The sequence below is a fragment of the Pezoporus flaviventris genome, unplaced genomic scaffold (assembly GCF_033815535.1).
Source record: "Pezoporus flaviventris isolate CSIRO_AGI_PZ_B2104156 unplaced genomic scaffold, CSIRO_AGI_Pfla_v1 ptg000020l, whole genome shotgun sequence".
Taxonomy (NCBI): Eukaryota; Metazoa; Chordata; class Aves; order Psittaciformes; family Psittacidae; genus Pezoporus; species Pezoporus flaviventris.
Genome location: NW_026892568.1, coordinates 1129020 through 1145798, shown reverse-complemented (window position 1 = coordinate 1145798; position 16779 = coordinate 1129020). Strand labels below are relative to the sequence as shown.

At 45.6% G+C, this 16779-nt stretch overlaps 1 protein-coding gene and 1 long non-coding RNA gene across 2 annotated transcripts in view; both read left to right on the top strand.

Moving 5' to 3' along the window:
- LOC133270244 (uncharacterized) overlaps nucleotides 1-8925 on the top strand; it is a 255012-nt gene extending 246087 nt beyond the window's left edge. Inside the window, exon 2 of the long non-coding RNA XR_009743702.1 lies at nucleotides 8321-8925. This is a non-coding gene — a long non-coding RNA (uncharacterized LOC133270244). The remainder of the gene's footprint in view (nucleotides 1-8320) is intronic.
- Nucleotides 4241-8925, top strand: KCNJ16 (potassium inwardly rectifying channel subfamily J member 16). Its single transcript, XM_061455243.1, has one exon. The coding sequence runs from the start codon at nucleotides 4318-4320 to the stop codon at nucleotides 5605-5607; it is 1290 nt and encodes a 429-aa protein (XP_061311227.1). The 5' UTR covers nucleotides 4241-4317; the 3' UTR covers nucleotides 5608-8925.
- Nucleotides 8926-16779: the final 7854 nt, after the last annotated feature.

Genomic DNA, 16779 nt, shown 5'->3' with positions numbered 1-16779 from the left:
ATCTGTTTATAAGAATGATTAGCAAAAGCACTGCAAACTTCAGCACGCTTCCTCCTCTGAACAACAGAACAGTGTGCAAGAGGAGGCACATGATGTGTACAAACATGCCCAGAAAGAAAGCGGAATAAAGCCCATGGAAAGTAAAAGCGAGACACAAAAGGGCAAGGGTTCGTGTGTTAGTGTTAGAGGAAGGTGAAAACGCTTCCTGGCAACATCTGAGAATCATTTGCAGCAACCGATCCATGAGCTTTAGTGAGTAGAGAATGTTTTAAATCCTTCCCCACCCCCTTTGTTAATCTTTACCAGGTAGTAAGACCTTTAATGTAATTCGTATGGTGTTTGGAGGGATGGGTGAAATGTTTCCATTTGAAAACGAAGGAGTTTGCCGTGGCTCTCAGATTTAAGTTCACAAGTCTGGTTGTAAGTCTGTGGTCTTCTCCCCTTTAAAATTTGGTAATAATAATAGTATAATAATAATAGCAATAATAGTCTTCAGGCTGTTCTGCAAAAGTCAGTGTGTCCCAGTAGCGAGAGTGATGAACTTCATGGCCTCAGTACCTCTTGCTTGGGATAGGAAAATCCTATTCCTGTTTGAAAGTGTCCCCATGAATGAAGGACAGCTTATAACACAGATTTACATAACTCAGAAACGCTGGAGGATGGGGTTTTAGGCTTAAATGTTCTGAGCAACATCAGACAATGTAAAAGAGTTATTAATTATGATGTATGAATATTATTGTACTTGAGAGACTTTCAGAGAGAGCCTGGAAAGGTTCAGAGCTAGCTTACTTACCTTAAAGCACACCCAAAATACTGGGCAGCCTTTTTAGGTGGTTTTGAGTGGCTGAGGAGACTTATTTCCTAAAACTTCAAAGTACATTTGGGATTTTAGGTCATCTGGGGCACGTCTCCACTGTGCAATGCCAAATGACTCTGAGCAATCCAATTTTCAACATGGAGAATGTTTAACTCAGATCCTGAGAGCAGTATATGGCTGTTAGAGCAATATATGGCTGTAAGCGTTGATCTTCATTAATTCTTTTTTACCCTATCCAGCTGCAGGGCTAGGTTATTTGGTCCTGGTTTAGGAAGTTCTGCATCACATCCCTTCCTTATTACGGACATTCTGATTGTTCTGCAAGATCTAATCTAGCATCTTACTACATAGCTTCATTTATACCAGTCCAAAACTCATCATAAGCATCTATCTATTATTACAACCTGTACTTAGGAGTGACTCTAAGTAGAGTCAGAGTTCTTAATGCAAGATGCCTCACAATGAAAGTCATCTCCTATGTGTGACAGACTACTGTAAAGTCAGAGTGGACTTTGCTGCACGGCTGCGTGTGTGGCAGCCCATGATTATTCCCAGCACCAACAAAACCTAACGATGGTGCCAGAAAAACACCACTTTTGAAACATGATGATTTGCTGATGGCAACAGCAGAGAGTGGAAGCAGCTCAGTAGTCCTTGATTCATGAACTGTTTAGTCCCTTTTAGAGTCCCAGGACATTTGTGAGTATTTTCAAGGAACTCTAGTTTGAACCAGTCAATAAGAAAACCAGTCTAAGCCCAAGTATGTTTTTTATTTAAGCTTATATTGACTCCTGATTACAATTTGCTTCATTTTCACACCTCACATTATGAGGTTCTTAAAAAAAATAACTCAAGAGTTTCCAATTTTTTGTTTGTTATGAAATATGACTTGTAAAATGTTAGGTCAGGAGTCTTCAGTAGACTAAGGCTACACTGTTTGTTTAAAGCTATGAGTGAAGCAAGTCATATGAATGTTTCCAAAGAGTCTCTTCCAAAAGTATTTTTGGAAACATTAATGTTGTGTTTTTTAATGAAGGCCACATTCTGAGGCTACGCCACCATATGTCACATTCATTTCTGCCCTGGAAAAAAAGAGAAAAGAAGACCAAAAAAAAGAAAAGAAAAAAGAAATGGAAACTATGTTTGGCTTTTAAGTGTTTTTGGAATAATGTCTATGCATGCTTGTCATTGTTCCTTGGATGAGAGAAGAGTTCTCGGTCTGTTAATCTAGTCCATCCAATATATATTACACTCTATGGGCCTGACTCTCCTCTGCCTTGAAGTGTGTGCAGTCATTTCGACTCAAGCAAAGTGAATGAAGAGCTGAGGAAAAAGACTACCGCTAGGAAAGTTTTTTTCTTTCTAAATTCATTTTCCATGAATCTGTTGGCTTCGTTGTAAACCTACATCTGAACTTTTGTCAGCTGAACCCAGCTAAAAAACGGGAAAAGTACTTGTCATTTTTCCATTGCAAACTTACAGTTCTTGGAAGAATAATGACAGTTTTACCTCAGGAAAAAGAAAAAAAAAGGAGGAATTTAGCTTATTTTCTTCAGAGGTGTCAGTTAGAAGCATGGCGTTTGCAAAGATGTTGGGTTGTCCTGGCTGTGTCCCCTATCACTTCTGACTTGTCAATGTTCGTGTGTTAGCGCTTGGGATATGGTGGAATGAGCCGAAGACCTGCAGGAAAAGGCATTTGCCTTTTTCAGTGCTGTATCCTAGAAGTAATTCATAAGCGTCCTGTAACTGATTATTTCAGCTGAGTCTTTCCTTTCTTATTGGATTCCTGTTGATGAGGTCTCAGTTTCTAACATAAGTTCTTGTTATTAGTCACTAAACCTATAGCCCAGCACTTCGTACTGCTGAAGTTCATCTGGTTGCAATCTGCAAAGACATCCCTTCTTTCTCTGCTCTGACAGAGGAATCTCCTCATTCACATCACTTCCTAAATTTGTGTCATCCACAGATTTTATTAACGTGCTGCATGTTTGTTTCAAACCTATGAATAAAAACGTAAATGCTTTTAGGCAGCTGGGTAGTTTTTGTTTGTTTGCTTTAAGGAACGATTTGAGAGGATTTGCAGGACCTCAGAGGTGTTTCTTTCTCATTTCAAATGTAAATACTTTGCTACAAATGGAACAAATATGTTTTTGTAGCACTGGCCCAGGAAAGCTCAATTCCACAACCAGCTTTTTCTGGGCAGTATCTAAACAAATCGAATGATGAATGATGGAGTGTTTTATACATTTTCTGGTTGAAAAAAATTAGCACTGGATGTGCTAGCCATACTACTGAAGTCTTATATCTAAATGAGGGTGTTCTACAGGGCATTTCTTCTAATGGAGAAAAACAAGCAAACATGCAACAAAGAAATCATTAATGACCTCAACTATTTCAATGAGAACCTTAACATGAGCCGGCTTCAGTGTGCGCTCGCAGCCCAGAAAGCCAACCGTATCCTGGGCTGCATCAAAAGGAGCGTGACCAGCAGATCGAAGGAGCTGATCCTGCCCCTCTATTCTGCTCTCGTGAGACCTCACCTGGAGCATTGTGTGCAGTTCTGGTGTCCTCAACATAAAAAGGACATGGAACTGTTGGAACAAGTCCAGAGGAGGCCATGAGGATGATCAGGGGACTGGAGCACCTCCTGTATGAAGACAGGCTGAGAAAGTTGGGGCTGTTCAGCCTGGAGAAGAGAAGGCTGCGTGGAGACCTCATAGCAGCCTTCCAGTATCTGAAGGGGGTCTACAAGGATGCTGGGAAGGGACTCTTCATTAGGGACTGTAGTGATAGCCAACGGGTAATGGGTTAAAACTTAAACAGGGGAAGTTTAGATTGGCTATTAAGAGGAAGCTCTTTACTGTAAGGCTGGTGAGGTACTGGAATGGGTTGCCCAGGGAAGTTTTGAATGCTCCATCCCTGGCTATGTTCAAGGCCAGGTTGGACAGAGCCTTGGGTGACATGGTTTAGTGTGAGGTGTCCCTGCCCATGGCAGGGGGGTTGGAACTGGATGATCTTAAGGTCCTTTCCAACCCTAACTATTCTATGAGTCTATGATTTGGCTAACTTTAAGAGGGTTCATGCCATTCCTGTGGCTGTTCATGAGAACCCATCCAAATCTGAATGTTCACCAGAACGTCAAAAGAGATACTTGCAGTGAGTTCACCACAAAGGGTTTTGATTTCTGTTTTCATCTCCATACTAGATGTTTGGTTTGATAGGGACATTTCTAGCTAGTTGAGTTTCTAACTGCCTCATATTTCCAGCCTTATGTTTTTGAGCCGAGTTGCGTAATGAATGTCAGAGCCTCCAGAAAATTGCTTGTGATGGCCACAGAGTGAATGTTTATTCAGATTTGGTGTTACACAGTTCTGGCATACGGAATTCAAACAAAAATGAACTTTTTCTTCTATTATTTCATAGATTTCCAATGACCAAAGGAAACAAATAGCCCCTGGGACGGACAAGTCTGTTCTGCAAACTGATGCCACGAGGCAGAGATGAGAAAGATGACTGAGCAGCGTGGTTGCTATAGGCCTGTAAACACACAGGGAAATAAGATCAGTTACCAAGGCACTTGTCAAGAAAGCCCGGAAAAGGGGATGAAAAGATTGCAGAAGCGGTTTCTCCACAAGGATGGCAGCTGCAATGTGTACTTCAAACACATCTTTGGGGAATGGGAGAGCTACGTAGTGGACATATTTACCACACTGGTGGACATCAAGTGGCGCCATATGTTTGTGATATTCTCGTTGTCGTATGTTCTTTCATGGTTATTCTTTGGACTGGTCTTCTGGCTGATAGCAATCCAACACGGAGATTTATTCAATGATGAAGAAATAACCCCCTGTGTTGCAAATGTCCATAGTTTCACAGGGGCATTCCTGTTCTCCCTTGAAACCCAAACGACCATCGGGTACGGTTACCGCTGTGTTACAGAAGAGTGCTCCGTCGCAATCCTCATGGTTATCCTGCAGTCAGTATTAAGCTGCATTATTGACACCTTCATAATCGGAGCAGCCTTGGCTAAAATGGCCACAGCTCGAAAAAGAGCTCAAACCATTCGTTTCAGCTACTATGCTGTTGTTGGCCTGAGAGATGATAAGTTTTGCCTCATGTGGCGCATTGGTGATTTCCGGCCAAACCACATGGTTGAGGGCTCTGTACGAGCTCAGCTCCTGCGCTACAAGGAAGACAAGGAGGGGAGAATGACAATGGAATACAAGGACTTGAAGTTGCTAAATGACCAGATCATACTTGTTACGCCAGTGACCGTCGTACACGAAATTGATAGCGAGAGCCCCTTGTATGGTCTAGATCGGAAAGCTCTGGCCAAAGACAGCTTTGAAATCTTGGTCACATTTGTCTACACGGGTGATTCAACGGGAACTTCACATCAGTCAAGAAGCTCGTATGTCCCCAGAGAGATTCTTTGGGGCCATAGGTTTAATGATGTCTTACATGTAAAGAAAAAATACTACAAGGTGGATTGCTTACAGTTTGAAGAGACCACAGAGGTTTATGCTCCTCACTGCAGTGCCATGCAGCTGGATCGAAAAGAGCAAGAATGGAACCGAATTGAGAAGACGCGGGAAAAAGAAGCAGAGACATCAGCACTGGAGATCAAGCCATTCAGTACCGACCGAACATCATTTAGTGCAGTTGCCCTCATCACCAGCTGCGAAGATCCAGAAGACCCAGTGACAACTGTCAGTCAGCCTTCTGGAGAAGTTTCATATCAGAAAGCAACTGTGACCTTAAATAGGTTATCAATAGAGTCCCAAATCTAGCTTTTCACTGCAAGTAAAAGCACTTCCAACAAATTCTCCCATCATAGCTTTTAGAATGTAAACAGTGAACTCATCTGCACAAGTATTTCTATTACAAACCTCGCTGACAGTATGCCCACATTGTAATACACTGCTGAGCTGCTAAAAGGAGCTCCGTGCTGGTTAGCGTGGGTATCAGCAACAGATTAGCATTGGCACAAGAGAACAGCTTATATTTGGGTTGACTAGACAGCTACTGCACTTGAGCAAACTTACTGTAAACTTTATTACCCTGCAGGGACCGATGTTGGATGTACCCAGAGGCAGATAATGATCTAGGCAGGGAACAGACACAATGGAGTGTGCCCTCTAGGTCAGGTTTTCAAAGCTGCCTCATTTATTTGGAAAGCCAGTTCCCAATCTCTCTAGGAGGCTCTGGAACTCCCCACCATCACAACATTGCGCCTCTCCAGCAGTTCAAACAAAGCCCTCATCCCAGGGTTACACTGGTGAATCTATGGGGGTGTGCTTTGTAGGAGGGAGCGAACTGAACCCAGTATTACTGGGTAGCTTTGGAAACCTGCTTACACCCTGCCTCGTCCTGTGGGAGCCACAGCGGGATCTTGCAGAGCTTTTCCCATTTCCTGTGGTGAGCCATTCCTAGAAGTGCCTCTCCCTGGGCAGCCTGAGGTAGGTGGTATGTGAGCTGCCCTGGGGCTGCATGCACAGTTTGCTACCTGCCAAACTCACTTGCAGTGTTCAGAAAGCAAAACAAGTTGACATTGAAATCAGCAAAAGCAAGTTGAGCCTCAGAGAGAAGGTGCTGGGTTTAGAGTGAGCTGTGCAATATTTTAAATCAAGTCTTTCATTTCAGAATGTCAGCCTTTGCTTTTCTCTTTTAGTGTATTACGCTTCTTTAAAAGGACAGTGATCAATCTGGAGACCAAAGAGTGTGATTTTGTCAGAAGGAAATACTTTCATTCCCCTGAAATAACTGTGTTAAAATGATCCTTCACAGACAAATTCAACATATTCAGCTGTCATCTCAATAAGGCAAAAAAGGAGAATGTCAACGTTTGGAAGTTACCTGTGACATGGAAGTTCCACGCTCTGCACATCTCTGTGCTTACTCAATAAGCAGTATCTCATCGTGCTTTTTTTCCCTTGATGATTATGGTTCATTTGCATTGTATGTAATTATAATGCTAATGTAAAAGTAATTATCTCTGAATTTGTGGTTACCTAAACTGGGATTTAGCTCACCTGACCTCAGCCCTCAAGAAATCAAGTGTTTGCCTACCTATTGAGGCCTCTGTGCTCACTGGAACTCTTCCTCTGTCTTCACAGGGGACTTTACCCCGTTTTGCTTTGGCTTTTTAGGGAGCTGAAGGCAACAGGATGTGTTCATCCTTCTCTGTTTATCGTTGAAAGAGATGAGATGACGGTTGTGGCAATGCTGCCTAACTTTAGGCTGCTAAAATTAGGTCTGACGTGTCACTCACATCATTCTGACTAATTAAAAGGTTTTATGAGCTCATCACAGTTAATGAAGAAAAATAGCATGCTGAATCTTTCTCTGCCTGAAATTTACTCCATATAGTAGCAATGCTGCATTATTTTCATGTATCTTGCATTTTCTCTTTTGCTAGCACTTGATAGAAATGATGCCTTTAGGTAAAACAAAGCACATTAACAAGCCTGGGGGGAGGTGGTTATTCCAGAACTCATTAGTTAGCCAATTCTATATGCTGAATCATCAGCACCATCCATCTATAACTATAGTAGAAAACATCTTCTTGTATCCTGGATTTGAGCATTGGCAAGCATTGGGGAAATAGTCTAAAAAATGGCAAGGAATATAGGAAAATGTATAAGGGTCTCAGTACTCACATGGTGTTGGAAAAGACACCATCCGGATTGTGTAAAATAGAATATAACCTTGAAGCCACTTGAAGGAATCCATCCACACTCCTCTATCCATGAAAGATCTTGGCTGGGATACTTTATTTGATGTTGGGCACCTCACTTTGGGGAAGACATGGAACAATTTGAAGCCAATCCAGAGATCTAGAAGAAATGTGAGTGAGGAAGTGGGGAAATAACTTCAGGTGTTTCAGTCCAAAAAGGGGTTAGGAAACAAAGGAACAGTTCTCAAACACAGAAATTGCAATTTAAAAGAGAGGGACAGTCTGTTATTGTATGTGGTGGGTAGGACAGGGCTTAAATTGAAACCAAAGAGATTGAAGTGAACTGGGAGCCTGCTGGAGAAGATGCCTTGTAGGAGTGATACAGGATAAGCTCTTGCCTTGAATTTTCCAACCCTGTTTTTCTGTGATCCTGATTATCAGAAAAAGGGACTGTATAGCATGAAATCTGCTTAACTGCTCACTTTGCAAGTATTTACACGTGTGTTTGTGCTTAGTTATAGAATCATAGAATCCTGGAATGGTTTGGGGTGGAAAGGACCTTAAAGCTCATCCAATTGCAACCCCTGCCATGGGCAGGGACACCTTCCACTAGAGCAGCTTGCTCCAAGCCCCTGTGTCCAATCTGGCCTTGAACACTGCCAGGGATGGGGCAGCCACAGCTTCTCTGGGCACCCTGTGCCAGCGCCTCAGCACCCTCACAGGGAAGAGCTTCTGCCTAAGAACTCATCTCAGTCTCCCCTCCGGCAGGTTAAAGCCATTTCCCCTTGGCCTGTCCCTACAGGCCCTTGTCCAAAGCCCCTCTCCAGATTCCTTGTAGGTAAAGCTACTGAGAGAGAGGAAACACTACTGAGCTGTGTAACCAAACCCCAAATAATATCACCAAAAGGTGCCCGTTTCAGGTGCTGTTTGTAAAAGCAGTTTCCCTCGAGCTGTGGATCTCAGCTACTTTTCCCTCTCCATTATGTACTGTGTGAGCCTCTTGCGGTGAAAGAAATTCCTTCCTCAGAACGACTTTCCTGTGAGTGGAAGTACCAGGAATCTGATTGAGGGTTTTGTCACATGCTTCTTGGTATAGATAGATAGATATAAACACGTGAGCATGTAGAGTAATGTATGTGCTGGCGTGTAAGCCAACCGCTAACTGATGAGGGTCAGGAAGAAACTTCTCTCCTGGGCATGTTAATTCGTAACAGGCTACTATACAGTTTCTCCTACTTTTATCTTCAGCATCTGATACCAGCCAGTGCTGGAGACAGGATACTGGTTGAACCACTGGTCTCAACTTGTCTGGCTTTTTCTCTGTTTGATATTTTAATTTCATTTATCACAGTCTGTAGAATGATGGAGAGTGAAGCATGCATTGCATTTCTATGAATAAAGACTCAGAAATAAAGAACATGCCTCTACCACACACCTTGTGAGAGCACGTTTTACTTCCCTTCAGTTTTAAGCTTCCGTGCTTTATGCACTGAGAGGTCATGGAAAGATTGATAAGGTGCAGAGTAGCCTTTTGACTTTAAAAGATGCCAAATCACAGGCAAACCCACCAGGTTGTAAATACATTCAGTGGAAGCTTCTTAGCATGAACTGTGACGGATAAGGCAAATAAAGCCCTGCACACAGACATATGTACACACATCTCTGCATCCAGAACTTGTGTTCTTAACCCACATCCTCCTCACCTGGTGGAGGATCTTTGATACATGGACCAGACAGGAGTGGATGAAGGCATAGGAGGGTACACAAAACGTGCAGCCTCCTTCCATAACTATCATTTCAGTGGGATCTGATTGTGCTTTTAGCAGATGTAGTCCTTACATCGTCCTTTCCTAGGAGGGAAACATGGAATGGTTTGGGTTGGAAGGGACCTTAAAGACCATTTGGTTCCAGCCCCCTCAGCTGGAAGTTGCTCTCCCTGTTCCCGTCTTTTCCACAAAATTGTAACAACAAAGAGAAAACCCAAACCACTTCTCATTGGACTCCTGCTTCCTGATTATAGCCGCATCTTGGTTATTTTCTCTTGGAAAGCAGCACTATTGTTCTGGGTCAGGATTAGTTTATGTCAAAAGGAATATAAGAAGAGATTATTATACGATTTATTTTTCCAGCTTTGCCTACCACCGTTCATTAGGGCAGTTGGCATTTCCTTCCCCTTTATCATGTATCATTCAGCGCATATTTTGTGTGAAGTTGAGTTTTAGATGTGGGATATAACATCTATCAGAGAATCAGGGAATGGGTTGGGTTGAAGGGACCTTAAAGCTCCTCCAGCTCCAACCCCCTGCCACGGGCAGGGACCCCTTCCATAGAGCAGCTTGCTCCAAGCCTCTGTGTCCAACCTGGCCTTGAGCACTGCCAGGGATGGGGCAGCCACAGCTTCTCTGGGCACCCTGTGCCAGCGCCTCAGCACCCTCATAGTAAAGAATTTCTTCCCATATCTAATCTAAATCCCTTTGTTTATCCCCTGTTCCTTACATGCTGTGCAGGAGGCCTGCCTTCAGCTGCCTGCCTGCCCTGCAGCATTATGGTGACACACTCTCATTCCCTTCAGGAAATAACAGGTACCTTCCAGGGTATCCAAAGTGTTTGTGTGGGAAGAGAGAATTGCTTGTAAGCTTTATTTAGCTCTTAAAATCTTCACTGGTTTTGAGCTGAGAACCTGCAAACACAAAGAGTGGGTGTCTGTGGTGGGCCTCAGAGGCCCGTTTAGGGAAGCATCTGACAACAAATTCACTTCCAAGAAGACAAGAGGAAGCGTGACAGAAGTGAAACAAGGATGAAGCAAGGAGCAACTACAGTTTATGTCTGGGCTGAAAAGCATGGGTTGGTGGATCGATGGTTTCCTGGGGCTTAATGTCATAACACAGGCGCTCCTGGAGTTTAAAGCTTTTCTTGGGGTCACTCCCTGTGGTTGAGGAGGTGATGGGGAATCAGATAATCGAGCAAAACCGATGGGACGGGCAACTCCCTTTCAAGCTCACCTTGCTGAAGTTGGACTTTCTGCAGCTGTGCTGTTGCCACCCGTCCGTTGATGTTGCTCCATAGCGCAGAGTCACCTGGCACTCTCAGAAATGCCCATAAGGTCCCTACCCAGGGGGGTCCCGGTGTCTCTGTGCCCTCATCCCCGGTCCCCCCCTCGCCGCAGGCATCCCCCGCGGGCTCCGGCCGCCGGGAGCCGCCGCCGCCGCAGCTCCGCCGGGCGCGCACTTGGGCGCCACCTGGCGGCGTCCCTTGGAGCCGCAGACCCTCTGGGCTTGGGGGGGGCTGCCCGAGGGCAGCTCGCAACGGGAAAGCGCCGTGACCCGCAGGAGCTCCGTGCGCGCAGCCCCGGCTCCGTTCCTCTGTCCCCTCTGTTCCTCGCCCTCCTTCAAGGGTCAGCTTTGCCGCATTCAAATCCTGACTGTCTGGGAGGCTGCCCCCCTCGATGGATTCCCAGCCTGTCCTACACGGAACGTCAAACAGCGGTGTTATAACCGCAGCATGAGCCCAGAGCCCATTACCAGCACATTCCCGGTGTTGCCTGACCGTCCTCACAAACATGGCACCAGAAGTTAGTGCTTCCTATAGCTGCCTCCTCAGGCTCAGCAGAGTAAATCAAACTCGGAACAATTTGGATTTGACGTGCGCTGCCTCCACCTGATTTATTCTATATCATTCCTCTTTATATATAGAAGCAAAAGCTGAGAGGTCGCTTGATTTGCCAACTTAGGTATATATAGCCAGTCAAAACTGGCCATGCGCCACTAGGAACTTTTCAAATAGGGCAATGATCTATTTGTGGCCAAAGATAGTTACTTCAGGAGGTATCAGTGACAAGAAGCAAAAAGCTGCTTGTTTGTTTGGACCAGGGAACATGTGTGCGTGTGCAAAGGCAACCCTAATGTTTCTTATGTAAAACTACACACAGAAAGGCTCCAAAATAGAAATGCCTTAATAATTATCTCATATTCAGTGCCATGTCCACTTCTGAATGCACATTTTCCATTGAGCAGCTTCGTGCGTTCTCTCACGCACGGGAGTAGCTCCAATGAAACATCTGCTGAACCATCTATATCATCATCCCTCCTCACATCCTTTCTCCAGGCTCCTCTTCCCAGCGGCGTGTGTAGGAAGCTCCACAACTGTCAGGCAGCTGCTCTGCAGCGACTACTGGGCATTGTATTTGTTCCTCGTGTTTCCCCATCTTTGATCACAGGGTGTCTCTCAGACTTGCCTGACAGGGGAGGGACTATTTTGGGGCTGGTGCTCATTCGGCATGATGCCCGCTTGGTCCAGGTGCCAAAATGAGCTGATGGCCTCGATGTGGCTGTAGCAGTAGAGAGGAGACTGTCCCAGAGCCTCCTCAGCATCACTGCTCGGTGCTGCGCCTCGGTGAAATGTCTCTGTTGGGTGTTTCCAGCACTAATGTTGACTGATAAATGCTTCACTGTGGTAGCCATGCACTAAAAGGGGCATTAAAGATAGGAATTAGGCATCAATGGGTAGGTCTCTTTTCAGATGTCCAAGTGGAAATCAAACAAGACCCTGGTGAATACCCAAGGGGAAACCTTCCTCACCCACTCAGGTCAAGGGCCTTACTCATGTGGAGTAAATATGACCCCACCAATCTCAATGGGAGGGTTTCCAGAGAGACCTGAAGTAGGATGTGAGTCAGGAACCAGAATTTGGTGAGTACTTTACTGCAGTTGTTGGGGTTACTCCCTGTATATGCTGATAAGAACCTCTTCAGCAGTTGCTTTTTCCATAGGCAAAAACTCCACCTTTCTTCATTTCATTTGTAAGGGTCCAGCAGGATGCTGCACCTGAGCTGGCAACCACCCTGTTAGAGGACCTGTAATGGGTCTCTGGGTCTTCTTTCTCTTTCCTTCCCCTTTATCCTTCTTTTTGGAAGGAATAAAGAAAGGTAAAACCATAAAACCCAGTCCTCAGTCTCACAAAACATCCACACCACACACTTCACACACCACCTGCCATTCCCCGGCCCCCTCCAGCAAACCTATGGCTGATATGGCAAACCAAACCCCACAGACCTCCTTTGGTCCGTTCTGTACCACAGAAGTGGAAGGATAACTTAGCAAACCTTACCCTGGCGTTAGCAATCCCCAAGGAGTAGGGTGCAAAGCTCTAGCAGGGAAATCACAGCGGAGTGGAAGCCTCCTCTGTGTGTGTGTGTCTGCGTGTGTGGAGGTGGGACTGAAACAGCTCCCACCACTTTCCTTACATTAACCTTAATAGAAGGGGATGGATGGTGCCTGCCAATTCCACCTCACGTTTCATCCCTCTGAAATATGTGCACTTTCACCAGCTGTATATTCAGCTCAGGGTAATTACTATAGTGCTAATTTTACCTGAGATGATGAAAGCACTGGAACAGCCGAACCATATAAAGGGAGGAGATGCATCCAGCTGATGCAGTGCTCTGGGTCCTTTTTTGAGCGAAGGAAGTCATGCCTTTGGCTTGTAGATTTGCTCCTGAGGGAGGCTTCTCCTTACCAGTGTTCACTGCAACACAACTGAAGGCTGGGGGAGAATGAGGTCAAGGATATTTGTGCACTGGAAAATCAAAGCACTGAGCACTGAAGTGTTGCCTTCTAGTAAATTACCTTATAGAGATGAAATTACTCAAACAAACAGATCTGCTTCTTCTCTTTTCTCTCCTGTGAGAGAAGCCACTTCCAGACACCAAAAGCACAAAGATGCTTGGAAGTCTTCGGTTTCTTTCTGGATCTTCCAGAAGGATTCAAAGTCAATTGGCATTTCTAATGAAGATTCAGAACAGACACTTACTCTTATCCAAACCAGTTCAGCTTGAAACCATTACAGTGAAGTATGGTCAGAGGAAAAGCAATTTGCCAGAGCTCCGAGAGTGTGAATAATGCAATGCAAACAGCTCTCTGCAGTGCTCGCTTGTGCTTTCAAGTGTGCTCACCTTAACTGTGCCCCCATCCTGGCTTCACCCAGAGGTGCTGGGGACCAGTGTCACAGATTGGGGTTAAGGGAAGAGGAGCTGTTGGTGATTTCTGACTTGTGTAAACCTGGAGGATTGCTTTTATTCTAAGAACAGACCCAGAAGTGATCGGCATTGCTGGCCCTATCCTGGAGTCACCCAGCAGGAGGGATGAACAAAGCCAGCCCATTGTGCTCTGCTCTGGTCTGTTCTGCAAAGGGGTTTCTAGGTCACCTTTGCTGTCAGAGAGCACAAGCACCTTCCAGTCCTGGAGCAAGCAACACGCCGAGCCTCTGTTCATTCTCTTTATCTCTTTGTCTCTCGCTTGCTCTCACTCTTTGCCACATGTGATCTCTGGCCTTTGTCAAACCCAGATAGTCAGAACATGGGTGCTGCGTGTTCCCTCACCAACAGCCTCAGCAGGCATTTGGCACCCAAGTTAAGTGTGTACTTAAAGTGGAGTATGTCCCAGAGTCCTGCTCTGGTTGCTGGTCTGAGTCCTCTGAGGAGGAACATGGACTTCTTATAACCAGTCTTCTTCATGAGCTATGGACCAGTGGGAAATCACTTCACAGCACCCACAAAGTGCAGAGAGCAGTGGCTGTGGCCAGCCCAGCCTGCAGGCAGGGATGGGACTGCCCTCTCCCAGGCAACCTGCTCCCTGCAGCACCCATGTGTCCCTTCCACCCCAAACCATCCTGAGATCCTGTGATTTTATGACTTTCCATGCTGGCTTTTTACTACTTGATGGGAAATGGCCCACTGGTTTCCCCTCCGGTCTCTGTCACAAGGTTGCTTAATAGGGCTTGGGCACTCACTCAAATATTATCAGAGGATCAAAGCCAACTTTTGAAGTATTAGGGAGATTACAAAGAAGCTTGTGGCTTCCGAGGTGCAACATTCCTTAACGCAAAACAGGGAAAAAGCCTCCTTCTGCAGCCATCCTTTCCCTCTATCTGTGCATCTTGATTAGGCCAAAACAGAGCACAAGACATGCAGTTTGGCCCGTACTTTAACGCAGGATGCCCAGGGTTGGGTGAGGAATCCATCTTCCCCTGTGCATCTGCATGAACGGAAGGCAGGATTTAGCCTGGAGGCACCAAGCTGCATCAGAGAAGCAAATAAGGAGCCCAAGATCGTGATAGCAGAAGAAAGGAAGCTGTGGCATTTACTTGCTGAAGATTATTTCCTCTCCGACGACAGCTTTTTCAAGTGACAGAGGTGTTTCAGTGGGTGGGCCTTGGAGGGCTGGTCCAAATAATCAGTCCTAAACAATCCCAGGAAGTTTAACCAACAGTTTGAGCTCGGTTTGCTTTTACTCATCTGGTCGGTTTTAGTTCTGAGGGTAACACAGAAAGGTGCCAGCTAATGGCAATAGTCTGCCTCCGTCCCAACCCACAGGAGCTGCGAGCAGGGCTGGATGCCCTTTGTGCCAGCCATCTCCTCCTCCCACTGCCCAGGCACCGTGTCTCTTGGTCCAGCTCTATGTGCTCAGCTTGGCTTCCTGGGAAGGGAAGTGCAGGCGCGGGGGAGAAGTGATGCAGTGACGGTTGTGAAAGGTCTCAAGGCTCTTCCAGTCATGGTGGGGCTGCCCAGCACCAGCTCCATCAGCTCGGAGACCCTCTTTGGTGCACTGCAGACCTGGTGTAGGAATCACTGTGGTCAATCACTGTTGGCAGGGCAACACAAACACACACATGATCACCCAGCGTCGTACCGGGTCCACCAAGACAGGAGGTTACATTTGATGTAAATAGGCACAGTACTGGCTTCTCAGGAAACTTACACTGTTTTCTACCACAGTGTTTTTCCTTCCACAGTGGTCAATGATTTAACTCTGTTTTTAGCAAAGTTTATTTGCTTTCCAGGAGAGAAAATAAACTCTGATATTGTCACTTATGCCGTGGCCATGGATTCCAGGCAAATTCTTAGGTTCTGGTGCAAACTGATGGAAAACACTGAGGACATTCGCATCTAAGCAAATGTACTAAAATAAGGAGTGTGAGAAAGTAAGGGCAGCAGTAGTCTTTGTGGTGTTAACACAAATCAGATGCTTCTGAGTTTATTAATGCAGTTTCCACTGGAGTGGATGCACTTGTGGGTAATAAGGTACAGTGAGAATAAATGAGCATCAGCAGAAAAGCGATATGCACCTTGCAAAGCAGGAAAACCACATAAGGTTTTAACAGAGGTTCTCTGAGTCACTTCTGGGTATAGTGTCGTGCTGTTGGAAGCAGGCTTCATTGTGTAGCCACACAGTTCACATCATCTTTCCCTCAGGAGCTACCAAATGTCAGCTGAGAAGGTGAAGCTGCCCAGCTTGAATCACTTCGGTGCAACACAAACGGGTCAGGGGGAGAGCTGCAGAAAAGGCTTGTGCTTTGCACTGATTTTGCTTAGAAAAGATGAAAGGCTTCTAGCTCTTTCTATTGCAGCTGACATTTTATTCCTCCTCGCCATTCCCTTTCCCATTGGGAATTGTCCACATTTCCGCCTACAGTGCCACACACACCAAAGCACCCTCACGCCTTGGCTAACAACCATTTAGAAGGATCAAATCATCAACCCCCCGGCAAGGAAGGGGGCTGGGGTTTCGTTCCTGCCCCCATAGGAGGACCCAACCACTGCAGATGGGAGTCTGAAAGGTGGCTGAGCACCACAGGGGCTTTTGAGCAAGTCAGGGATTTGACTTGTGACAGCCTATGGTCGGGTGCCCTACCATAACCTGCTCCCTTGAGAGCCTTCCTGCTGACACACAGTATTTACCCAACCAGAAGTTTGCAAGCCAGACAAATACAAAGATACTCTTACCCTGCTCTGTTCAGCTGAGCGTGAGCCTATCCTGGGTTTGGAAGGCTGGTAACACTGCCAACTGAAGCTGTGAGGAAGAGAATGAAAGTGTAGTCACACCGTTTTGTATGTGTAAGCTGCTGGCTCTTAACCCTTTTCCTTCCAGGAATTGTCAAGTTCCCCATGTCAGCTCCATAGGCATGTTCTCACCACCCTGGCAAGTTTTATTAACCATTAACTCCCTTTCCCTTGAGACATCCAAAGCATGGGAACTGGGGAAGATCATTAGATAACTTTGAGATTAATAGGGAAACATTAGCCTTATTAATATGCAATTGCTTGCTCGCTTTATCACTTACACTGATGTCCTTCTCGTTCACCTGAACATAAGTTCCCCACTGCTGCCTTTGAGGACAAGCTGCCACAGCTGATTGATGGCCTGTGACCCCACAGAGGTAAGGATGTGCTGAGAGCTGAGATCACTCCTTACCAACAGATATTGATTATATTTTGTTGGGTGTGAAAGTT